At 38.2% G+C, this 26,348-nt stretch overlaps 1 protein-coding gene across 1 annotated transcript in view; it reads left to right on the top strand.

Moving 5' to 3' along the window:
• LOC139738377 (small subunit processome component 20 homolog) overlaps positions 1-26,348 on the top strand; it is a 57,082-nt gene that overhangs the window by 18,181 nt on the left and 12,553 nt on the right. Inside the window, exons 11-33 of the mRNA XM_071649013.1 lie at positions 1,124-1,290; positions 1,822-1,897; positions 2,403-2,487; positions 3,713-3,936; positions 4,317-4,558; positions 5,185-5,329; positions 6,795-6,885; positions 7,384-7,457; positions 8,361-8,640; positions 11,455-11,610; positions 12,244-12,381; positions 12,554-12,825; positions 13,250-13,329; positions 14,473-14,747; positions 17,707-17,846; positions 18,225-18,381; positions 19,202-19,300; positions 20,225-20,392; positions 21,473-21,639; positions 22,272-22,419; positions 22,767-22,883; positions 23,827-23,997; positions 26,107-26,238. Coding sequence (XP_071505114.1) covers positions 1,124-1,290; positions 1,822-1,897; positions 2,403-2,487; positions 3,713-3,936; positions 4,317-4,558; positions 5,185-5,329; positions 6,795-6,885; positions 7,384-7,457; positions 8,361-8,640; positions 11,455-11,610; positions 12,244-12,381; positions 12,554-12,825; positions 13,250-13,329; positions 14,473-14,747; positions 17,707-17,846; positions 18,225-18,381; positions 19,202-19,300; positions 20,225-20,392; positions 21,473-21,639; positions 22,272-22,419; positions 22,767-22,883; positions 23,827-23,997; positions 26,107-26,238 — 3,604 coding nt within the window. The remainder of the gene's footprint in view (positions 1-1,123; positions 1,291-1,821; positions 1,898-2,402; positions 2,488-3,712; positions 3,937-4,316; positions 4,559-5,184; positions 5,330-6,794; positions 6,886-7,383; positions 7,458-8,360; positions 8,641-11,454; positions 11,611-12,243; positions 12,382-12,553; positions 12,826-13,249; positions 13,330-14,472; positions 14,748-17,706; positions 17,847-18,224; positions 18,382-19,201; positions 19,301-20,224; positions 20,393-21,472; positions 21,640-22,271; positions 22,420-22,766; positions 22,884-23,826; positions 23,998-26,106; positions 26,239-26,348) is intronic.

The following is a 26,348-nucleotide window of genomic DNA, read 5'->3' on the forward strand; positions in this document are numbered from 1 at the left end:
TGAAGTACAGTGTCTATTCAAGCGCTTAATCTTTACCAAACCTTGCTGGCTGTGCGATGAATGGGACAAAAAACAGGAAATAAACCACCAGAGTAACAACAATGAAGGGATTATCAGATTAAACTGAAATTAAGCATGCCTCATTAACACATTCTGTCCATAATTAATGCCAACTTTCAAAGCAGTAGCACTATCCTTTCAAAAGTTATTAGAGTTGAAAGTGAAGAATGTGTACAAGGTTTTTCAGAAATGAAAAAGGGATTCTAAAGACACACCTAATCACACTATTCTACCAAAAATGTTCAAGATAAACTGCTAAAAAAACATCGTTTCCCGCCCATTTAATGATACCAACGTTTAGCATAATGTAAAAGAAGACCTGCTCTTTCAGATAATATGAAAGAGTCAAGATCAGCTAGGTTGACCCATTTCACTTATTTTCAGTCCTCACGCAAAATCAGTGTGTGCGACTTTATGTTCATTTTGTGGTGCACGGTCACATATTATACTGCCAGAATATCAATTTTGAGCTCTTGGTTTCTTTGCTAATTTTGCCTCTTTGTGATTAAATCTGCAGTAAGATGTTTTCCAGTTGACTGCACATGATAATCTTGTCCTTCTAGTTTGTTTGACTTGATGTAATTTTGTTCTATTTGTCATTTGTCATGATTGTTGGGTGGTTTTTTTTAGTGATATTAGGTGTCTTTGTTTTGTTTGTTTTGTTTTGTTTTCCCCTGGTGGCGTATGGTAGCCCCCAGTAGTATAACAGGAATCTCAGGCACTAACAATGTTACTGTTGTGGCACCACCAAGAGGAATATCAAAGATCACATTGCTACCTAATTTGATTCATTGCTTCTTTTGTTTTGTAATGTTTGTTTTTTTCTTTGTATCTTTCCGTACTTCTGCTAATGATAGTAAAAAATTATTGTCAGTTAATGCTATTTATGTGACGGTAGAGGTGATGCTTGTTACATTTCACAAAGTGTTGACTGCTACTCAGAGGTTTGTGTTTCAGTCATCACATTGTCACCCTTCTATCATATCTCAAGTTCCAAGTAGATTTAAATATGATTCAACAAAATCAAACGGTTTCTTGCTGACATCAAACTCCTGTACCCCAGAATCCTCTACGGGAAGATGTTGAGTAAGACGGGGCCAGGAACCCAAGGCAAGAGTGGCATTGCAACGAGGCGGTCCGTCATCTTGAGATTCATTGCTGGCTCCAGTGCAGCTGAGATGAAGGTCTTCATCGATCTGGTGTTGGAGCCATGCCAGCACCTCATCCAAGGTGACTGTCCAAGGATGACCTACAGAGGGCAGGGTATTTGTAGGGTGTGGTTGTTCCTTTCTCACACACCACTTCCTGTCAATATCTTGTATGCTGTGCAGGGGTAGGGACTGATGTTATTTACCCCAGCCCCATTCCTGCTTAGGATTAAATATTGTGTATCGTGTAGAGAACAGTGTGATGTAGATATTTGACTGTCACAAGTTCTGTGTTCATAAAGGAGAGTTTACAAAAATTCTGTGTAGTTGACAACAGATACTTAGTTTGTGTTTTCAGAATATTTGTATTGTAATTAACTAGTATGAATATGTCTGTCAATATGAAAATGAATTTCAGGGACTTTTTGCCCTGCAGGTCTTATTAGTGATTTATCGTATTTTACTATTACCATGGTATTCATTGTGTGAATTGACAGCAGTGTGGAGAGTAAGAGCATAGACAGCAGTTAAATCCTCCTCAGACTTGCATTTGTGCTTGAAGATTTTCTCCCCAAGCATTTATCTCTAACTTTATTCCATCTTTTTATTTCAGACAACTTGAGTGAAATGCTGAGACTCTGGACAAGTGAAGATCCAGCTGCCATTGTTCCACTTCGCAAGCAGCTCAGGTAGAGCAGAAATTAAAGAGAGCTTGACCCTGGCTTTGAAATTTTGTGTAAATTGCTCAGTGGTTCATTGATAAATCTTCTAATTGTTGATATATTCCAAAGTGACACCATGCATAAGTCAGTGAATAGCACTATAAGTAATATTTTGGTGTCCTATTATGTTCATGAATCTTAAGTCCTGCAATGCACCATTGCCATTGGTAACTATGCAGTAACTTCCTCTTTCTACCCCACAATGACCTTGCTGTTGGTTCTCCTTTTTGAGGGTATTGAAAATGCTGCAAGGGTGATGATAACAGGCATGATATCTGTAGATTTAAATCTGATTTCAGATTTTTTTTCTCAAATCTATACACATTTTGCTTTTTTCTATGTATCAAAATCACCTAAAAATTTTGATTTCTGATATTTTCAACAAACCTCAATATCATCCCTGTAATGAATTCATTATCAACGTTCACCCAATGATGAAATATATAGGAAATATATCTATTTTTCTGTTCAGTACCCTTGATACCATCGGAGTCATCTTCTCTAAACTGGGTCACCTAATTGACCCCTACCTATCACTTCTCCTGGGCATCATTAACGTGTGCAGTTGCCAGCTACAACACACTCCTCTTGCAGCGTAATGAGGTAAGTATTGTGAAATGGATTAAGTTCATTTGATTTGACAGAAGTGATGGTTTGTGTCTGTCAAAGGATCAGCTGAGTCTGAATATGAACACAAAATGGCCATGAGGCACTACAGAAAAATTTGATTGCAAAGCAGGTAAAAGGGGCTGTACAGTATTGGTTGAGATGGGGATTCATGTTTTTTACATTCCTAAGTGAGATAATGAGAAACCTCTTATGAAATATGAAAGAGCATGTAATTTTAAGAAGGATCAATGTTTATTTGATGAAAATTGGTTTTTAGATGGCTGAGATATCCAAAAAAGTGATAATAATAAAAGACTACAGGCCACGCCTTTTATTAGGATCTCTTTGTTTCACCTTGGTTTTGAATATCTCAGCCATTTCAAAACCGATTTCCATCAAATAAACTTTTGATACCCCTTAGAATTGCATGCTCTTTGACATCTCATAGAGTAGTTTCTGAATATCTTGCAAAACATTAAAAGCTAAATCCTCACCTTGACCACAACTGTACACACCCTTTAAAGGCCATTTTTAAATATTGTAAAGTAAGTTCATCAATAGAGCAAAATAAATCCTTTGCTATGATACTTCACTTGTTACATAACAAGGAATATTCTTGAAGTTATTAAAGATATCCTATATTTTCTTATTGTTTTCTTTGTTTTCAGCAGCTTTAATTGCAGATATCTCAAATCAACACAGATGGAGTTAATTCATTTTGCGATCGAACTCTTCAAATATTTTCAAGCTCAATTTCAATTAATAATAATCAGCGTAATCAGTGAGTGGAAGAAACTATTCAATATATACCTATTAACCTTTTAAATAAAATATATGAAATGATGCAAACATTGTAATCTTGAACTGCACATTGGTAGATACCAAAGGGGAGAAGTATCAAGATTTATGTAACTTAAAAAACTTTACAAAAAGACCCAGACCCGGCAGCATGGGGATATCATGGAGAATTACAACTGGAGTCAGCTGTTGCTGATGAGCATACGCTTTGATGCACATATTCGCTGATGGGCACTATCTGGGGGACTTAGAAGGAACCATGGTGGGCAGTGAATGAAGAGCGATTCAGTTGGACCACCCATATTCCCAGTCTAGCTACTTAGTCTCTAAAGTTATTTTCCCTCCACATCCAATTCCATCATTTTACCACCACAGCTGGTACCATTCTGCATCACACAACTGAAGAATCTTCGTCAGACAGGAATCTGCCGTCTGATTGAGTTCTTTGAACGGTTTGAAGAGTATCCCTTCACCGCCCTTGAAGTGGAGACCATTTTTGAAGCAGTGGTCTTTCCTCAGGTTGGGAAGCTGAGTAGTGACAGCTCCACTGGCCCCACCCCTGTCTTGAGACTTGCTCACTGCTGGAGTCAGTATGTTAGGTAGGGCAGCTAGTTCTTTTGTCATCCATTTTCTATGATAACTGGAGAATTCATACATTAAATTTATTCATCGATTTAATTTACAGTGCACTCTTAAGTACTAATACCAGCATTTGCTCCTATTCTTTAATTGGGATAATATCACACTGAAGTATTTTGCATTTTTCTTATCTAATGAAGTAGTGAGTATAGAGCATTATGATCCTTTTCTGTAGCCCCAATGAGAGTGCAAGAAATTCTTTGTTGATGTTTAATCTTTGTCCTTTTGCTAGAATGTCCAACCACAAAAATGAATAGTTTTATGTTTTTAGTAAAGAACTTTGCCAGTAGATGTAATGTGAAATGCATGCCTCATTGCTTACATGCTACTTCATTTCTAGGTACCATCCCCTCCTCGTCAAGCCACACCCAGATGACAGAAATCTGACACTCCTAGATCAGGCAATGGTGCTCCTGACCATGCCCAAGGTTGGGAGCGCAGTGGTTGCTATGGTGATGGAGATTGTTGAAAACCTCCTGACACAAGAGGAAGAAGAGGAGGGAGAAATGGATGGAGAGAGGGATGGGTGTGATTTCATTCCAGGGGTGTCTTTAGACTCTGTCGAAGAGGGCCCCTATGGGGGTAAGTGTTTCAAAGACATTGACGTAATTTCAGGAGAAAGGATGGTATTATGGATGACACCATCATTGATCCTTTGTGAATTTTTGTATACATGACATAAAACCTAATAACATTATCATGAGAACTGATCACTACTATTATGTGTCAAGCTATGATTTTTTTTTTTTGTTAGTATGTGTGCAGTTTGGCAAGAGAAAATAAGAGATATTGACACAGGAAATGCGGCATGCATATTCTTTGGAGGAAATGTGATGTAGACAGAGCATATAAGCTTGTTTCTACACAATAAATATTTATATTAAAGGCAATAGTGTCAGCATTTCTGAAAGTTGAAAATGGTTTGGAAACGGAAACAAAAATACCTCAATTGTCCTTCATTTCATCAGTGAATCACAAAATTGAATGCATTTGTACAATTACAGGCTGATGTATGTACTGTACATTTGCAATCCCTAGAATTGCAGCATGTCTGGTTATATATAACCAGATGTAAGTTGTCAGTAAGGCAAGAGCCATTATCTATTATAAGCTCCCATGGTGTCATCAGCATGACTGCTGCTGTGAATGCTGGTAGAGTCACATAAATCACATGGGAAGACGTTGCTCACATGTTGCTTTCCATACAGCAAAGCTCAACATAGGAACTCGCATGCTGCTGCCGTATGTCCCTGTGATTTTGAGCCACTTGAAATCAGCCATACAGATCAAGCAGGTTCCAACACTGAAGGCTGCACCTGTTCTTCCGGTCAAAGAACTTGGTATCCTCTACAAGTGAGTAATTCCTCCAATAACTTTGTACATCCCTTCCATTCCTCTCTCTTTGTATCTATCTATCTATCTGTGTGTGTCTCTCTCTCTCCCTCTCTGTCTGTCCGTCTGTGTGTCTATCTATCTATGTAGTTATCTATCTAGCTGCCTATCTATCTATCTATCCAGCTTTGTGCAGTATTTTTGTATATCAGTTCAATCTTTATTTTATTCCTTCTCTTATTTCTTGTTCATCCTTATCATGTCAGAATTCATTCCCAGGAAGGCCAAGCTAATAGATGAATGAAACAGTAAATGTTTACTTATGTGGAATTTGCAGTGCATTCCATATCTCCTGTTTTCTTAGCATTTTAACTGCTCCTGATATTTTGAGGTTGAATGATATTGTTAATCCTAGCATTTGTTTAAAATATATAAATTGCAAGATAGGATGTTATTTTACTTGATAAACATTTTAATTGTGTAGTCCATTAAGAAGATAAATGAACCATTGCGTGAAGAATTAAAAAAATCCCAAAACTTCTGGACATCTTCGTGAAGCCAATACACTTCAGATTAGAAAGAGTAGCAGTCTACCCCAGGCTCACAGGTCAAACCAGTGTAAAGGAAATTGAAAGCCAAGTTTAAATGTGGATTGAGTGAAAGCAGCAATATTAGTAGAACACATCAGTGAAAGTTTGGGGAAAATCAGACTATCCATTCAAAAATAGCAAATCTTTAAAGTTTTGGTGCTGCCATCGTTGGTCAAGAAGACTACTACTGTTCATGATGTAATTGTAGACACAATATGAAGTAAACATAGGAAAATTCAACATATTTTCACTTTTCTTGCATAATGAAAAAGCTCTTGACTTTCCTTCAGAAAGCAGGGGGAATGATATTACCCCTAACATATGTCAGTAACAAGTTGATGGAATGTTTACTTTACATGAACAATTTTCTTTATATTGTTGTCCAGAATGACGTCATGAGCCATAGTACCAGTAGTCTTCTTATCCGGCGATGATGGCACCGAAACTCTAACAAATCATACCTTTTGAACAGATTGTCTAATTTTCCTCAAACTTTCACTGATGTGTTCTACTGGCATCGTTGCTTTCACTCAATCTTCATATTGTATATTTCAGTTTCAGTTTCCTGTAAAGTGTCCCTGGATAGGACCCGAGTGCATTATTGTTTAACCCCAGACTCTCAATAGACACCAGGATGTAGCATGATGGATACAAGAAATCAAGTGAAGACATGCCTCGCTGAGATAAATAACATTTGTCATGAGTGCTGAATGTCTGATTTTCTGGACCTACATTGTATGATTCAACTCCTGGTATATTCTATAACCATATTCTTCACAAAGCTGTTATGGTAATGATGATTCTTATGACATATTCTCCATACCACAAATGTTGTATATTGCACAGAAGCCATTGCTGTTTTCACCTGTCATCTTTTCTCTCTGGCTTCTCTACAGGATTAGTGTCTTTGCTCAGGCCTCTGAGCTCTGCTCATCACTGATTGGTCTCCTCCTACCGTACCTCCAGAAATCCTCATCAGTTCCACAGGTACACTTTGCTTCTCATTGTGGCATATGGTCTGATATTTTTAAACTCTTACTGATAAGGGACTCTCGACTTGTCATGTCATGATGGCATCTTGTCAAATTTTCACCCACTTTTTTTTCCTATTACATGCATATGTTGCAATATTATATCTCTTTTTTTTTTCTTTTTCTTTTTTGCAGAAGTCATAAAATCAGCACTCAAAACATGAATGTGCTAGGATCTGTTGGTAAAACATGAGTAAAGGAGTAGTTCAGACATGTTAATGATATGAAATAATTTATCTCAAAAAGAAATAACTGCAAGAATATGACGTTGCTATTGAAGTATTGACGTAACTTGTTGCACAATGCTGAAATTTGAATCCCCTACCCCTTTTGACTTGAGTTATGTGAAGAATCTACATACAACCCATCTTCACTGTCCCTGTACATGTAGGTCACCCCAGGTTTTAAAGCTATGTGTATTTTGTTTGAATGCATTCTTTCAATATCCCTGCAGGGTACAGATGTGGAGATCCTTACCACAGTGAGAAATCTTATGAAGCTCGTGGATGATCCTGGTCAATTCCTGAGGTACAGTTACTGTCCATTTCCCCCAAACCTGGTGCACAATATTGACAAGAGAAACTACATATACTTAGCGAGGAGGGGTTGATCTTCTAAGAGAGAATATGGAGGAGCCAGCAGAGGCCATTGGCCCTTCTTAATATTTTATATATACATTTAAGAATACACTCAAGAGAGGGAGAGAGAAGAAAAACAACAAACAAGCAAACTATGGTGGGAAGATGAAACATACTGCAGACAATAAAAGTATTTGGTTAAATTTCAGTGGATACTAATTATTCATCAAATATCTTTTATATTATGCTTTAGATCCATTGATCCTTCAGTCATTAACAGTAAAAAAGATTTCTGAAAAGATTTCTAAAAATGACATGATACATTAACAATTATCATAGCAGTATGTGTCCATTTGTCATTGTAAAGGAATATAAAACAAACAAGCTGATTCCTTTTTGTGGGAAATATATAGATAAATGATGTAGAAGAAGGAAAAGAAAGGGAGAAAGCAGGCAGGCAATGGGAAGGAGTGAAGAGAACATAGCAGAGGTGAGAGAAGACAGAAAGAAAGTGTATAGAACACATTTTCTGCAAACCATATATGCCCATATTATGCTTTCTGTTTAATTTTAAACTTATCAGTCTTTTTATCAATCTTTGATTAATCATCAATTTACATATCTGTTTTTTTATTTTGCTTTGTTCGTGTATGTGTGTGTGTGTGTGTGTGTGTGTGTGTTTGACCAAGGAAGAGGATGTCAGGGATATCATACACATTTCATGTTTTTATCACATACTATTGATAAAGAAATGTATAGAAAATGATACACCATACAATATATTTTTCCCTGATGATTGCTAAGCTGATTAAATCATGCGATGATTATTGCTTGACTTTCCTGTGGTACTTAGCGTACTGTCAAGACTCCTGTACCGCCTCACGTCAGAACCAGCCCGAATGGTCCTGGTCCAAGTCTTCTCCGCCATGGCAACACGGGATCCATCTCTTGATGAGATCACACGCACAGTGGCGCGTCTCAATGCGTGGGACAAGAAGCACTTAGGGGAGCCAGACTATGAGCTGCGGCTCAAGGCATTCAAACGGGCCAATCAGAAGTTGGCAGATGAGGACAGTCTGGACCTTCGCTTCTTTTCTCCAATAATCCACAACTGTTTCTACTTTATTCTGAAGGTGAGCTGAGAATGAATGTGTTATGGCATGTTGACATGGTGTTGTGATGGGACAAGGTTTGGTCAATACTTTCAGTGCAGATAGAACTCTTATTGAAGCTCCAAAGAAAAGTGCAGTTTTGCACAATAAACAAGATCATTTCAACTGATTGATGAATTACCCTTCATTGATGTAAATAAGCACTGAACTAATCAGTGTTTAGAAGTAGCCATAATAAAAATCATGGGCACACATACTCAAACAGGATTTGAATTTACGACCTTCCGATCACCAGACAAGCGTCTTATCCACTAGACCACTGAGCTTCTGCCCGACCACCAGTGGTGGTTCTAATCCTTATAGCATGTAGGGGTTACTGCATATTTATTGAAATAAATGAAATTCTTTCATTGAGTTGTTTTTATTGCAACTCATTGACAAATTGCCCTACATCAATGTAAATAAGAATTAGAGCCAGCACTGGCTGTCAGACAGAAGCTCGGTGGTCAAGTGAATAAGACACCTGTTTTGTGATCAGGAGGTCATAGGTTTGAATCCTGTCGGTGTGCCGATTAATTTGGTGCTTATTTACCTCAATGTAAGGCGAATTGTAAATCAGTTGCAATAAAAACGACTTCATTTAGTTAACTCAGACAAGATCATGCTCTGTATGACACACAAATGTATAGCGTACATGCACATCAATGTTTATTTTAAAGGGTATCTCAAGGATTTTATGACAGATAATCACTCTTGAGCATATATTTGTAATTTCAAAATTCACTCTGACTCTAGAGAAGGACATTTGTGCAATCTTCTACCAGGTTAATGCTCGTTAATAGTCCACTACTCAATACAATTGATGTACAAGAACTATGATCAGAGATTGAAATACTGCTGGCTACTGCATGCACCCAGTTGCAACTGTTGTAGTGCGTGCATGAAAACATAGCAAGTCAATATGTACTGTACACGTGTGCTTGCAGCTGATTTCTGTTGATAGACTGGACCTGATAATTCAGAAGCTAGAGGCATTGAATGGAGGCATATCATTAAAATGCAAGAGCAGACAAAATTCACACATTGACTTTATATACTCTATTAAGTCTATCCACGCCAAACAGAGATAAACATAGTCTCCCTTAACCATGGCAGTCCCATCTACAGCAAGACTGATTATGATGTTACTGAAGCCCTCACCATGTTTTAATAATAATAATGATATTGTGGCTACTTGTATAGTGCACAGGTCCACTTTTCAGTGCTCATGGCGCTTCAAAAATAAAAAGATATATATACATGCATATACATGTTCAAACATGTCAACAAAGAAGAAAATGGCAAACAAAAAACAAATATACACCAAGTAAAGAATACAACTACCAATTAAAAATAAAATATTGTTCTGAACATCAATGACATACAGCAATTACAGTCCTCAGTGTGAGAGGAACAGATAAGTTTTAAGTTTGGATTTGAATGTTTCTGTAGATGACAGTTCCCTTAACTGAATAGATAACTGATTCCACAATTTTGGTTTCATAATGGAGAAAGCATGATCACCCCATCCATGTTTTACTCTGGGTGTTTGGAGTAACAATGCATCTGATGAGGAACGTAGACTTTGTGTCGGATTGTATTTTTGAATAGAATTACTTAGGTATAAGGGGGAAAAAGAATGAACTGAATGATGTACTGATAACAGAGTCTTGAAAATAATCCTTTTTTCTACAGGTAACCAATGTAAGGAACGGAGAACTAGTAATATGGAATCAAATTTATTAGTAAAAGTTAACGATCGGGCAGCAGAATTTTGCAACCATTAACCCTAACCAGGCCGGGCTTTTTTGGGTGTTCTGTGGCCGGGGAGGGGTTGATTCAACCCACCCTGAGATCTCGACCGTCGATCACACAATCACCATGAAATTTGGCACGTGCATTACCTGTGGCGTAATCTACCAAGCTATACAAAAAGAAATGGAAATTTTTGTCTTAGTAATTAATTATGCTATGTACATGTATATGCATAAAATCATACATTTTGCTCTAAATCAGAAATTAAAGCTCCTAGAATCCTAATTTTTGGTGAAAACATTCTTTGTAGCATTCCTTACAATGTACTTGAAAAAAAAATTGGTATCAAAATCAATTTCTTATGAATTTCGTATGTATTTCTTTGTTTTTTCGACCTTTTGTTAGTTCATTTTTTCCACAAAATTTATGACAGAAGCTATTTCAAGCATAATTATGCTAAAATTAATTAGTTTCAGCCTATGAAAGTGAAAATAATCATATCTTTATGAATAAGAAGGGAAAACTCCATTTGCATAGACTTTATACACAAAAACGTCATGCAGCGTCGTAACGGTATGCGCGATTTTCGCGAAAATGGTGTCAAAAGATGCGCGAGACTTGAAAGTAAAAAAGTCAGCGAACGGCGCGATAAAAAAATTTAGCATGGCGAAATTTAGGGTTAAAGTTTGGTGACATCTTTTTTTTTTAAGATTACACAAGAATGAATTCGAAAAATCAAACTGAGAAGAAATCAAAGCATGAATAAGTATCTCAGCTGCAGATTTAGACAAATATTTCCTTATGAAACTTGAATTATGCAGCTGATATCGAACATTCCGCAGAATTTGAGTTACATGACTCTGTCATCTCTGCAGATGTCGATGTCTCAAATTGATAACAAGAATTGTATTTAGTACTGTGCATCAGATTTCATGAGTTATAACTCTGTTACAATATTAGTACCTGTATAACTCTATGAAAAATTATGAAGTCAAAGATTTTTTTGTTCATACATATAGTATCCTTTGATAAAACTCACAGATAGAAGACATGTCAATGAGAGACAATGCCAGCCATCTGTTGACAGAGGTGATCAGCAAACTTCACAGGAGTGGCCGTGAAACAGCAGCTTTTGTAACCGTCATAGAGCACACTTTCATCCCAGCATTGAGGGACGGAGTGAGAGCAAAGACAGAGGTCAGCCCCTTTCTTCGCTGTGTTGGTTGTATAATTCAGTCCTTAAGAGGGCAGTCATAACTTTGGCTGTACAGTTATTTTGAATCATAGACAGGATTCATTCATTGATGTCACAGTACATCACAGAAATGTGGGCATGTGAAAACACAGTGGGTTTTATCCTTTCATTGGGAGAAATGCAAGAGGCATATGTTGACTTATGGTTCACCCATCTGTCTATTAGTCTATTTATGTTCTTTGATGATGCATAAAATTGAGCAGATAGATTGGGTTATCGATATTATTGTTATGAAGCAATTATTTGACAAGTGTCCATACTTAACATCAATATCTCATAATGTTTGAGGTCAGTCCAAGAATTGAATTGTACTTCAGAGGTATTACACAAAACCATAACTTCAGAAACTTAAATAACAGTAATAAAGTATATAAATGATATGAAGACTTTATGTGAGTGCCCTATGCCCCAAAACGTTGCCACAAATGTACTCCCTCTTGTACGTAAAACTCAGTCCTGTTTAAGATCCCATTTCTCCAATGGCAATAATGCTACTCAGTCAAGGCCACCATCAAAGTGATAAATGTTGTTTCTTGTCTATCAATTCATGTAAAATATATGTACACATATCACAGGCTGCACGACACGAGACAGTTGCCATTTTGTCCCAGCTGGTGAAGGCTTTCCCAGAGCATCCTCACTTCGCAACCATGTCAGTACTCCTTGACAAGGATGTCGAGGTTGACTTCTTTGAGAACATTAGACACATCCAGGTAAGATTCAAAGCTGTTTATTTTCTAAATCCAGTGTCAAGTGGAATTTAGATCTTTTCTTGTGAGAAATAAAATCCATTGTTTATAGGTTGATAAAAACCTCACTATATGTAAGACATTATTGAACTTATTTTTTTATACATATACTGTATCTAATTCTTACCTTTCCCAGCACCACCGTCGCATGAGGGCACTGCGCCGCCTCTCCAAGCAATGCCAAGAGGGGGCGCTTTCCGACAAGGCCATCCAGCACTTTCTGCTCCCTACTGCAACCTCCATGATCTTTGACCCAGAGGTCGCCAAGAACATGAACCTCGTCGTGGAAGCCATAGCAGCTGTGGGGGCCATGGCTAGAGTGTTGCCATGGCAACAGTACCTCCGTCTCCTTACCCAATACCTCAGGCTTCTGATGAAGAGTTTGGAGTACCAGAAGATTGCTGTCAGGTTAGTGATACATGTACACTCACACAGGATCAAATGAAATCAACTTGAAATCAGAAAAACTCTTTGCAGGCATAAAGGCACACAGACATGTTCGTGGAACTACAGTATTGTTTGTTGTTTCGTTTTTGTTTTGTTTTTGTTGTTTTTTTTATGTGAAAGGGCATTGTTACACCCAGAAGTGATGATTGTCACCAGATTATGTGATATTGTCTACATTACACTACACTGTCTATTGAACACAACAAATTCCATTTTATTGTTATTTTGGTTGGTTCTTTTTTATCATATCTTTGCAAAATACTGGGATGATGCTTGTTGAATTTTATTTCTTATTATTGTTGTAGGTTTTGCTAATTTTCAGGTGATATTGATAACATATAATGTTTGTCATAGTTTTGTGTGTTTTTGCTTTTTGCTGTTTCAGGTTGATTGTAGCTGTCTTGGATGCTTTTCATTTCGACCTCTCACAGTCAAAGGGACTGGATGAGAAGTCTAGCTATCGTGGTAAGTAGTGCAGCTGTGTTTTGGTTAAAGGACACATTTCTGCCTTACTATGATAAACAAGCAGAGAAAATTGGCTTTGAAGTTTGAGTATTTCCTTTTTATTTGGCTTTAGAAGTCATTAAACTTAAGTTTGGCAGTTAGCTTTCATCTAGAATATTCTGTATGCTTATGAATTCTATTATCTGATAATTTTCTTGTCTCAAACTTGTCCATTGTTATATTTCAAATTTATATATTTATTCACATACATGCTTTTGCCTAGTCATACACTGTATATACGGGTACAGCAACCCATTTTACTTGGCATTTTTTAGGTGGAAAAGCAAAGATAAGGGTACACCTTTCTGCCAAATAATTGATAGCAACATAAGAGTAATTGTTCAAGCTATGTCGAGACACACCCTTTTACCCAAATTTGTCAAACAATATACCCTTCTGCTGATTCATGTGGCAAAAGGGTGTGTTATCTTAGCCCTTTTGCCCAATTTCCAAGCACTCTCTTATGTTTTGATTAATTTGGCAAAAGGGTGTACTTAAGTATCTGGCATATGCCCTTCTACCTAATTAATAAATGCTGTGCCCATGTAAATTCATGGGTGTTTATCCAGATATGCCTTTTTGTCAAATCATGAAGGTATTGGAAACTGGATAAAATTATGAGATAATATTATTGCCTGTAATTGTTGTAAGTTGTGTATTGTTTTGTTTCATTGTACTTTGTTTTTGTAAAAAGATGATTAATTTGATGGCCCAGACTAGGAAGCGCCTTGCATACCTTAGTTGATAAAGCTGTGTTTCCATACTAAGCTCAACATCCATAGAGTCAAGTTAAACTCAGGATAATGCTAAAGTACATGTATATCATGTATTCTCCCATCCAGTGTTAAAACTGTAGTCTGGTGAAGGGCAGAGTGAGTGTGAGGTTTTGATTTCTAATCTGAATGCATTCTAATGCAAAACATGCACACAGAGTCACAAGAGGTTAGTGCTTTTCAAAGTTCATGGCGTAGTTGGCTACAAGAATGTCACTTACAGTACTGGCTTGTGTGTAAATGCTGTCTGGTAGCAGTATTTGAAGCAAACAGAAGGGATTTATATCAGAATTATTAGAATTGTTTGTGTTTTGTTTATTTTCTGCACTAGAATCAGGGATGGAGCTAGGGACCAAGGAGCTTCAAGGGGAGACATATGACACTGTAGTGGCAGGAGAAGAAGAGGAGGAGAAAGATGATATTGATGATGATGGCAAAGATGGAGATGAAGATGGAGTACGTGAGGGAGAGGAAACTGGTGCTGACAGTGGCATTGAGGATGAGAAGGACAAGGAAGATGAGAAAGGTATCGCCATGGCAACCAGAATTCATCGCACCATTGCCCGCAGCATCCTACCTCAGCTGCACAAGATCATTACAAAGAAGGTAGGTTATCAGTTTCTGGACTGAAAATCTCAAGTGTGCACTTTTTATCATAATTCTCTTAGCCAGCATCATGCCTTTTTCAGTCTGTAAGAGTCATTGTTGTGGCATAATCAATATACACTGATTTTTTTTTTTAATGTTACTTTGCAGTATACAGTATATATCTCTGTGTCTTCTGTATATTCATTTTGCTATTAATGTACATATTTTAATCAATATTATTCAGGGCTCCATAGAAGACCACTACTTATTGATAAATGGGCTGCCCTGAAAAAAAGATTATGAATAAATGAATTAATAGATAGATAAACAAATAAATATGTTTAGTGCCCTTTCTAATCTATGAAATGAGATGTGACAGAGACATCTCTGGGTATGTGACGAGCCAAGTCGAAAACCACAATAACTGGTCAGTCAATAATTCTGTAGGCAAGATTAGAGCAAAGAAGAATCTCAGTCTGAGATAGCCATTTAAACTTGGTGTGTAAATGATAGAAACATAATTCTCTTACTATGGAAAAACACTAAATGCAACTGTCATAGTCTGGATGTTATATAGCACAGGAAGTACTTCAACTTTCTATTTAGAATAACTAAATAATCAGGCTTCATTTACAAAAGTTGCTGTGACAATGTCCAAACAACATTTTGCGAGGACCATTTCAACAGGCAGGGAAAAAGAAAAAGTGACCTCGACGTTACCCGGACGTTGTTGCGTAACAAGGCTCTGTTAAACAGGGCTGTAGATTTATATACATTGTACCGACAGTCTATACAGCCACACACTTGTGTCTGTATCATCCAACCACACAAATCACAAAATAGATTTTGTACCTGTTTGTATCAACCGTTCACTGTTGCATCCAAGGGTTGAAGCAGATCAGTGCATGTAGCAGGAACATGCATGAGGAGAGCTCACATCTGCCTGGTTTGGTCACATACTTCCTCTCAAGTATTGGCCCAGAAGAAGTCATTGTAGGGGGTGAAGAGCTGTGGAGTTGTTGTTGCATGCATCTTAGTTTGACATATAAGGCTTCTATGATTGTGTCTAGGTAATGGAGCATTTGTTGCTCATTGACCAGTGAGACTTTTGTGTGCCAAAAATCCCAATCCTCAGGAAAATTAACTTCAGGGTAACATTTGTCTGTGTTTCCCTGATAAAGGACTTGCTGTGGCAAGAAGTCTCTTGCCAATGAGCTGGCAAGAAGTCTCTTGCCAATGAGCAGGCAAGAAGGGCCTTGTACAGTCTCTTGTCATCAATGCTTTTCAAGGACACCTGGCACTGTCTCCTTTGTTCAAGTGTCCATTCTCCTCTGGGAACAAACTTACACCTGTCTGATGCCAGTTAAGGATTAGTTCATCTGGGACTTCATGTAGTCTCATGTGATGCCCAATCCTCAGCCTGAATTCCCCCCTACCCCAACCTGTTCACAATTGTCTGGCCTTGTTTTGGGGCCTTCAGTGTCCTGTCACTTGGTGAATCCCATCCTATTGAGCTGTGACCTTGCCCATGTCTTGTCCAAAGAGCAGGGCTCTGCCAAAATATGAGATTTTTTGTTCTTGAGGAGACCACAAGTGCTAGCAAGCACAATTTTACGTATACCAAACTGCACCTCCTACTTGTCAGATGCCAAGTACAATGTGTGTATGCTTTCACATCATGGTCTTGTACTTTGTCAAGCAAAAGATGTGGACTTCCATTGTTATTCAGGAGCTTTCTGACTTCAGCGTGGGGACTCCTGCTAATCACTTTGATGTAGTCAGATCTCACACCACGCATGGTGCTTTTGGAGTTTGGGCTGGCTAGAATTCTAGGAAACTTTTTACATGCCGCTGCTGTTCCATTTTCAGCTGCAAAGCATCCAGTTTTGGCCCTTAATTCTGCTGAGTAGACACCATACATGCCCCGCTTATTACCAGCCTTGCCGTCATCACACTTATGCGATGCTTCTCTAGTGCCACCTCCCAAGTCCTTCACTGCTTCATTAATGGCCCTCATACTTGCTGGGTCCAGACCATGAGTAGCACTATCAGTAGCCTTTGGTAATAATGGCTGGTTTTGTTCACCCCTGGCCCCCTTGATGGGCTTGTGGGCTTCCAAGATAGTGGTACATCGTAATGCATTCCATTCCACTAAATCACAACCACAGAAAACTGTGGTCTGGTCTTACTAAAAAATATGTGGAAACAAATTAAAACACTATATTCATAAAGATTCAATTTAATAAGTGAAGCACAACATCACTAACACTGGAACATCATTAATGTTTTTCATATGATCAGTGTGTTATATTAGCTTGAAATTATCTGATTATTCATTACAGCTCATCCTGCAATGAAGAAATCAATTTTTATTAATATGAATTGTAAAAGTTAAGAATGAATTCATAAACATGATAATAGGTAGTGCAAGAATATGGAAATCTCAAACTTACTTTGCTCTTCTGATCTCCTGAGGGCTTCCACCCACCCCAGACCTTGCTTGCTTTTCTTCCTTTCTCATTATTCCAGATTACCCCAATGTGTTAACATGTCCAAACACTTTCAACTTAGTATTCTAACACCCAAACTGTTTCGTGAAAATATCTCATACAAATCACATATTGCATACAAGTTATCTTTTGCTTAAGATAGCAAACATATAGAATTATAAGTAAAGATGAAAGGGACTATAATTTTGGAATGCATGTACATCACTGGGTAATATTTCAAGGCTACCGTGGGAGCTCATGAAAATTAACATCTCTTTTAGCTGTATACTTCTAATTTCTTGTTATTGTTTTAGAGAATAGCAAAATGAGTATCTTTCAGAAGATTATACATTTAAAAGAACAGACTTCTACAAAGACAATCATGAACATGTGCACCTGGAACAGATCACTGTTAGAAGTGACTGAAAGCCTCAAATTTTCTTATGTCCCTGCTGTGTCATCTTCGTATTTCTGTTGACACCACGTAGACAAGAAGCGAAGGAGAGCACAAGAAAGCAAGAAACAGAATGGCGGAAGACGAGGAAGTCCTGAGGGTTCCCATAGCTCTGGCTGTCATCAAACTCCTTCAGGCTTTACCAAAAGAAACCATGAACCAAAATCTGTTCAGGTGAGTAGTCAACCTGGAAATGACTGTAGTTTAATATTCATTCTAACTTGATACTGCCTGCGGAAGTAAGAATCCATCCAGGGGCCTGTCCTTTTGGTCTACTAATAAATGTAGCTTCAACTTAGAAGGTTGCAGTTACCAGATTACTTCTACTCACTTTATCAAATGTCAGCTCAGTGTGCTTCCTTGAAAATACTGTGTGCTTACTTTTCTTCCCCGACATCTTGAAGTGAGAACATTTGCGTGATGAAAATTTCACAGAGAATGACCACAAATACATCATTTAAACATTCTGTATATGTCACTGTTTTAATTATAAGGCTAATACCTTAATGTATTAATATACATCATTGCTTTGGGCTTTCTTTCACTTCTCAGTGTTCTGTTGAAGGTGTGTCAGATGCTGCGTAGCAGGGCCATAGATGTCCGGAGTGTGACCAGGGAAACCCTGGTGAAGATCCTGGACTCCCTTGGTGTGGGGTACTTTGGTCTGATCCTGAAGCAGCTGAGGAGCAGCCTAACCAGGGGTTACCAGGTGTGTCACCTATGCACAAGTCTTGCAATAAATAAAGACAAGTACTGGCCTTTTAGCAGCAGGTCTGAGTAGTCAGGATGGTGAAGACAGCTATGATTCCGATCATGATATTGATTCCTCTTGATACTGAAGATTGATATAAATACATTGATATTTCTCTCTCTTTCTTTTCAACTAATTTGATGAGAATTTCTCAAGCAAACATTTTAAAGCTCTTCATAGTTAGTCTATAGACTGCAAAGTTGTGAAGTACAGCTTTATGAATGTTTCGTTTACTCCGGATGAGGAATAGGTACCTTCATTCTCTGAGCATCGCCATAAAACTCATCCCATCGAAGTTCCAAATGTTGATCTGTGTTCACGATCTACTCATTGACTCATGGGTCCGTTGTTGGAATTGTTTTCTCGGAGAAACATAGTATGCAATTATGTCGGTATGTATGTGCAGCGGTTAACACCATCGCTCATAGTCACAATGATGTGTACAAATTGAGTAGTGTTTACATCGTTTGTGTAGTTTAATGGCGCTACAAATCTGAATGATTTAGTAGGCTTTGTATAGTGATGACAGTAACACGTTACTGTCATCACTAAGCTGAATCAGACTGTAAGCTGAACCAGACAGTCAGAAGTACATGTATATTAGCAAATTATAGTTGTGCACAGTTGTCTTTCGTGCTTGCAGTGCAGGGAGCATTTTAACATGTTAACCTCGGATGGTTTTCATGGACAGAATAGCAGAGGAAGAAAAAGAAGGTACAGGTGTAAGTGTTGACCTGTAATAAACAAATGTGTATAAAACACTCTATTCTCCCTCAAGCTTCATGTACTGGGATTCACTGTACACATGCTGCTGAAGAACATGGCCCCAAGACTCAAGCCTGGAGACCTAGACAGCTGTTTGGAGTCTCTACTACAGGTAACACTATTCAAGTGTGCCAGTCTAGTGCTTTACTCTTTAGCCCTCTCATTACCAACATCTCAACATTGTAATGCTATATTATTTCACTGCGTGTCCTTACAAAACAAAGTGAGAAACCTGTGCAGTTCGTAAGTGACAGTTCGTTCATGATTGCTAGAAGCGTCAGACGTATCACTTTTATGCTGGGATATTTGAAGAATTTACAATAGTCTTGTCCAAAGGTGTAACAGAGTTAAGCTTGCTTATGTGATGATTCTGCTGTATAGACGTTAGTTGATAACTCGAGTACCATATTATGAGATATATGGGAACACAAATCAGAAATCCAGGCGGTTTAGCTTCAGTATAGTGCAGTGAAATAAAATGGAAATGGGTAAAGATCACAAACAAACAGTGAAGTACAGAGAACTTTTGAAGCATATGAAGGCAATTTAGAGTCACATGTACTTGTACACAGACTTTATGAACAAATGCTCCATCCCTCACAGGTGTACATGTAGCTCATTATCACTTAAATTCTCACAAGATGTTTGTTCAAGTATTGTATGGATGGGACACCAAGAATTTAACATTTAAGTATCAATAGCACCCTTACTCCATGACTCAAAATGGTGGAGGTGGTGATGTCAGCAATCCCTGTGAACTCTTAATCATGTGCAATGTATGTATCAATACTCTTTAAACCACCAATCAGACAAAGAAATTATTGTCACACCAGGAAAATATACAAATTCATACTGTCATGATTGCATTTTAACATTTGATCAGTGCTACTTGGACTTTTTATTTCTGTCTGAACGTGCTTTCTTTGTTACATGTGAAACAACAACAACAACAACAACAAAGGAAACTGTGATATTTTACTGTTACCCCAAATACTTTAATCATTATCTACCACTATCTCTTCACTTTTTCCTACAGATCTTCAATCAAGAGCTATTTGGTGCTGTCTCAGAAGAGAAAGAAGTGGAGGGCATTGTGGGTAAACTGCCTGAGGCCAGGAGTATCAAGGCATATGACTGCTATGAGATGGTGTCAAAGGTCGCAGGTCAAGGGTCCATTACCAAAATGATCACACCATTGAAGGAGGTAATGTATGAAAGGGTTCCATGGCAAGGACTTTATATATGCTATACACCACTCAAAGACATAAGTCACAAATTTATATATGTGACCGTGCATCACAGAACGAACAAAAAGTTGCACACACTGATTTTGCGTGAGGACTGAAAATAAGTGAAATGGGTCAACCTAGCCTATCTTGACTTTGTAATATTTTCTGAAAGAGCAAGTCTTGTTTTACATTATGCTAAATTTTGGGATCATAAAATGGGCGGGAAAGTATGTTTTTTAGCAGTTTATCTTTATTTTTGGTAGAATAGTGTGATTAGGTGTGTCTTTAGAGTCCCTTTTTCATTTCTGAAAAACCTTGTACACACTCTTCACTTTCAACTCTAATAACATTTGAAAGGATAGTGCTACTGCTTTGAAAGTTGGCATTAATTATGAACAGAATGTGTTAATGAGGCTTGCTGAATTTCAGTTTAATCTGATAATCCCTTCATTGTTGTTACTCAGGTGGTTTACTTCCTGTTTTTTGTCCCATTCGTCGCACAGCCAGCACAGTTTGGTAACGATTAAGCACTTGAATAGACACTGTACTTCAGAGCCTCTTTTCTCAGTTCACACTTTTCCTGAGTTTGTGCTTTCTTTCCAATATTTAGATAGGTTAGGAGAGTCCATTTGATTTGAGTTATACATCATTTTAAAGCTTAAAGTCTGCTCTTTCAGAATATGGTCTCAACTAAAAATTCATGTCTGGCGACTTTTTGTTTGTTTTGTGGTGCAGGGTCACATATAAAGTAGAGCTACTAACTAGGATGTTTTGAGGGGGTTTTGTTCCCCATGTTCTGTTTTTTTTAACCAAAAGGAGAAGGTGACGATTTTTAGATGAAAAGTGACAATTTTTTATATCTTATGCTGTATGTTTAATGTGCCATTCAGCCACTTCAGAACTTCAGTGTGTTTTTTTGCCCGCATGATATGTTTTTAATGTCCGTCGGTTTGTTTTGGAGTCTGCAGAGGTTAGCAGTCTTGCTGTTGTTATTTTAGAGATCCAAACAATCTGATGTAAAGAGATTGCAATTTGGCTCTTTTTCTTCTACAAAGGTACTTGACACATCCCACAGTCACCGTGCCTCAAACAGAGTGAGGGAAACTCTGCGTCGATGTGCTATTGGTCTCCAGGAGAATGCTGGGATTACTCAAGAGGCTTTGCTCATCTTCATCCATGGTCTGACATCAGAGACCCTTCCACTTATGAACAAGACAAGCAAGTAAGAATGGCTGATTGGCCTTTTCATTAATTCTCTCTCTTTCCATCTCTTTGTTCTCATTGGCTACCTCTGTTCTCTGATGAAAATTTGCTTGAAATTGTACATTACTAGACTAGGTACAATTGTGAAATAATTATCCCTACTTGTAATACTTATAATTCTGGGCTATTTTGTATGTCATGTTCGTGGGTCTTTTTTTAAAATCAATTATGACTTATTAATTTCCATTTTTTGAAGGTTCATGGCCAAATGTAAATGTGTGTCACCATGTGAACTGCTTGTGCATAGCACCAATGGTGGATATAGCAGTAAAGATACAAAGTATAGTGTGCAGGTGAAAACATGCTAGAGATTACCATAGATGCACTATCAGATGCCTGGGTGCACAGAAATCACTAAAACTATAAAACTGTTCATTGGGAGAACCACATATCTGTGTTAAGTGCTTTCTGGGTCTAAGTTCACTAACAATTTATAACTTTCCAAATATTTTGTCTGTAAATGTGTGAAGCTTACATAACAGCAGTGCAGAAATGCAATTTCAATGCACGGCAAGCCTTGTACATTTCCTGATTAGATTTAAGAGACATTTTCTATTTGTTGTTATGTCATACATTGACTGACCGATATAGGAGTGAAGTGAGTGAAGCCATTACCCCCAAAGAAGGTCAACGTCCGCCAAGTACATACCTCCTGCCTCCCACACCTACTCGGGCTGGGATAGTCCCAGAGACCAGTGCCAAGACCCATCACCATCTCCTTGTGGAGTTTGGTCTTCAGGTAAATGTCTTTCTCCTTGGCACAACACAAGCCAGATGAGATTCTTCACTGTACAGCCTGGCAGAAATATTGAAGGGTTAGGGAATAACAATACTGTTTTCATCCCATGTTGTAGAATATCTAAACATACTGCATGACAATCGTATTGTTTGTATTCATTTCTGTTGTTGTTTAAATGCATGTGTCAATGTTGTTATATCATAGTAAAATGCATCTAACATCCTTGGAAAGGAGAAAATTTTGATAAAAATAAGGCTATTGTGTATGCTGGGCTGGAATGTGTCACTCTAACAACATTTTTGTTTTCATTTTAAAATCTGTGTCTGTCTTACTTCTTTCTTTGTCAGTTGCTAAACATGAGTTTGAAGCGGTCCAAGCTGGTGGCAAGTAATGAACAGCATCTTTCCATGCTTGACCCATTCACATTGATTCTCATCAAATCAATGGAATCTCAGCACACCAGGGTAAGTTTTTACTGTGAATGAGCACTACTAGGTCACAAAAGAAAGATCAAGGACAGTTGTATCTTTCATAAATTGTTATGTTCACTACAGCATGTTGTATCATTCATCTTGCAAAAGATGCCAAGGCTGCTGTAGTTTGCAATCTGTTTTGTGTGCAAACAAATACAAGTTGCACCAGCTGCCCATAAAGTACCCCCCCCCCCTTTTTTTTTATGTAAGGATCTTGAATGATGTCAAAGTTTAAAAGAAGTGTGTATTCTACATTAAGTTCTGTTCATGGATTCTCCCCTTAATCCTGCTGTGGTATCCATGATGACATTATTCATTGTCGTTTCTTTGGTTTTTAGCTCACCTGAGCCAAACGCTATGTGATCATGTATCGCACAGTGTGCTTCGTCTATCATCTTGCGCCATGTGTAAATCTTTTCACATTTCCGGATTCTTGAAAGCCCCATTACAGACATTCACCAAACTTGGCAGGTAGCATCCCTGTGGTGATGGGATTTCAATATTTTCTAATGGGTGCGATGCAGCCCAAATCCCCAAAATCAAGGAATCTTTAAGATTTTCTCTAGAATCAAAAGTGATAGAGCTTAGATAGTGCTATGAGTAAGTGCATTGGTGACTGTAGTTTCAAGTTTGTTAATTGTGGATCTGGAGTTGCATTTTCACAGTTTCACCATCTTCAAAAATGCATGGCCCAGTCTTTCACCAAACTTGGCAGGAATTTTTTCAAGGACAATAGAATGTACATGTATATTTGTACAAATGGGAACCATACCCCACCCAGAACCAAGGCTTACTTGAGATACTCAGTTTAGCTTGAGACCCCCTCGTCTCTTGTTCTCCAAGTTTCATCTTGAAGCGTGAGGAGTCAAAAAAATAACAATCAGTGTTATCTCAATTTGGATGTCGTGATGTGTATGTGTGTCATACTGTGCAGGTGATATCCATGGCATTACGCTGCCTATGCTGGTTGCTACGGTACCCGCTTCCAACCTTGGATGAGCTCATCAAGCAGCTGACTCAAATCCTCTTCAGACTCCTGAGGAAATATGCGAGGGCGGGTGCAGCCAAGGGAGACAACTTTGAGCTCATGGTGGTCACCTTCAAGGTGAGATGGAACAAGTCTGGAGCTTGATGCTATCTCAGGCCTGTAGGGACACAGCATTGTACCAGGAGATCTCAAAATATGTATTCTGACATAGTGACTGGTAGATCTGTAGATATTTGTGCAATGAAACTTTGTGCCTAACAAGTACATTTTTTTTTGTACAAACACATGGAATTTTTAGCATTTTGCTATTTTTATGCTTGCATAAGTAGAAGCTTGCATCAAATTTTGATAAAAATTGAATGTGCAATATCAAATGATTCTTATCATTGCTTTAAAGGGCAAGTTCACCTTCATAGACATGTGGGTTGAGTGAATGCAGCAACAATAGTAGAACACATTGGTGAGAGTGTGAGGAAAATCCGACAATCTGTTCAAAAGTTATGAAATTTTGAAATTTCTGCTCAGTCATGGCTGGATGAGAAGACTACTATGCCTTGTGATGTCACATGTGTACAACGATATAAAGAAAGAATAAAGAAAATTCAACATACTTGTATTGTCACTTTTCTCACATAACAAAAGAATACTCAATTATTCTCTTTCAGAAGGCAGGAGGAATAATATTACCCTTAACATACGTCAGTAACAAGTTGAAGAAATGTCCACTTAATTCAAAAAGTAAAGTTTCGTGAAATTCTATTTTTATTTTCCTTATGTCATTGTACGCATGTGACATCATACACTGTAGTAGTCTTGTCATCCAGCAGTGACTGCACAGATCTTTTAAAAATTCATAATTTTTGAACGGATTTTCCTCAAACTTTTGCTGATGTGTCCTACTATTTTGTTGCATTCACTCAATCCACATGTATATGAAGGTGGACTTGTCCTTTAACTCATTTCTCCTTCAATTCTCTGAGAGCCCTCAATGCCCCCCCCCCCCCCCATGAGATTTTTTTTTTTTTGCCCATTGACAAAGAACAGACTGGTTGGTAATCCGCCTGTGCGAAAGCAGTCTAGCAGTGTGTGTATCCCCTTTCCACGATCAACTGCGTGTGCCATCGAACAGTGCAAAATATCGATCAGACATGAGATATGAATAGAGTGTGCGCTGGGCTCTTTTGTTATACTGTAAACGTCAATATTTTCGCGCGATTAATTTTTCGCGCTGAGCGGCTCGAAAACGTATTCGCGGGTTCTTAAATTCGCGCTCCGCAGCAGGTTACTTTACTGTAGTACACATTCACTGCTTTCATCCAAAGCCTCTGCTACATAGCTTGCTATGCCCAGCGCACGACAAGCGACGTAGCGAGCGGCTCGACTGCGAGTACAAGCACTCAAATACGTAGTACAGCTGTGGCTGTAGTACCGTAGTCGAGTCACGGGGGAATGTAGCATGGGTGCGTGCGGTGCACACATGCATGCTACAGTACACAGCAATCTATCGTCTCTTCGCACAGCGTAAACATGCCTGTACATTGTACTTCGTAGCAGTATCATCGATGAAGCGCACACAATTCATCCCGTTCAAAATGTGCATAGAAAATTGTGAAGATATATTCGCGCGTTTTTGAATTTGCGCTAGCCGAACGTAGCGCGAAATCCGCGAAAATTAATGTACCGCGAAAATTTCCACGTTTACAGTACTCTACAAGAGCTCTTAAATCGGATCAGTGTAAGTCAAAATCTAGTGAGCTCAGCCTTGATTGTCATGTATGTCTTCATACAAGTATTTTTTTTTTGAGCAAACAAGCAGAGTACTATGTTGGAAAAAAAGTAAATCAGGCGAAAATACACACTGTTGTCAGACAAAACAAAAAGAACAGATATTGATAGAAGAAAAGAAGAAATCAAATCTTTCAATCAGTCATTTTTCTGGTCAGCATAACACATAAATATGAATTTAGGCCTCAAATGCAGACACTTGTGTGTAATTTGGGTTTCCTGGTATACCAGGTTCCCTCAAAGGAATGGGTAAAGTTACTGTTAAGTGTCCTGAGGACAAGTAGGGAGGCTACAGGGCAGCTGTGGCTCAAGAGAATCATGGTGATTTCAACATAGAAATCGCATTTAAATGTTGTTGATATAAAGTGCTAATCACACTTGGTCGAATGGATTGCAAGTAATGATGATCTCCGTGATGTCTCATATCTCCTCGTTGCTAAGGCGATGACAGTTCTGATTCGAGATGTCAAGCAGCACACCATCAATGAGAAACAGCTCCAGGTCTTGTTAGCCTATGCTGAGGAGGACATCCATGATCACACCCGCCAGGCAACGGCCTTTGGCCTCCTCAAGGTAAAACTTATACATATTCTCCGCTTAGCAATTCCACTCAGTTTCTTCATCTCTGGAAGCAACATTTGTGGATTTGAGCAGTGTATGCAGTTTATTGAGATTCTGTGATG

The sequence above is a fragment of the Diadema antillarum genome, unplaced genomic scaffold (genome assembly GCF_040938485.1).
Source record: "Diadema antillarum isolate AM-2024a unplaced genomic scaffold, OU_Dant_1.0 seq00000739_RagTag, whole genome shotgun sequence".
In the NCBI taxonomy this organism is placed as follows: Eukaryota; Metazoa; Echinodermata; class Echinoidea; order Diadematoida; family Diadematidae; genus Diadema; species Diadema antillarum.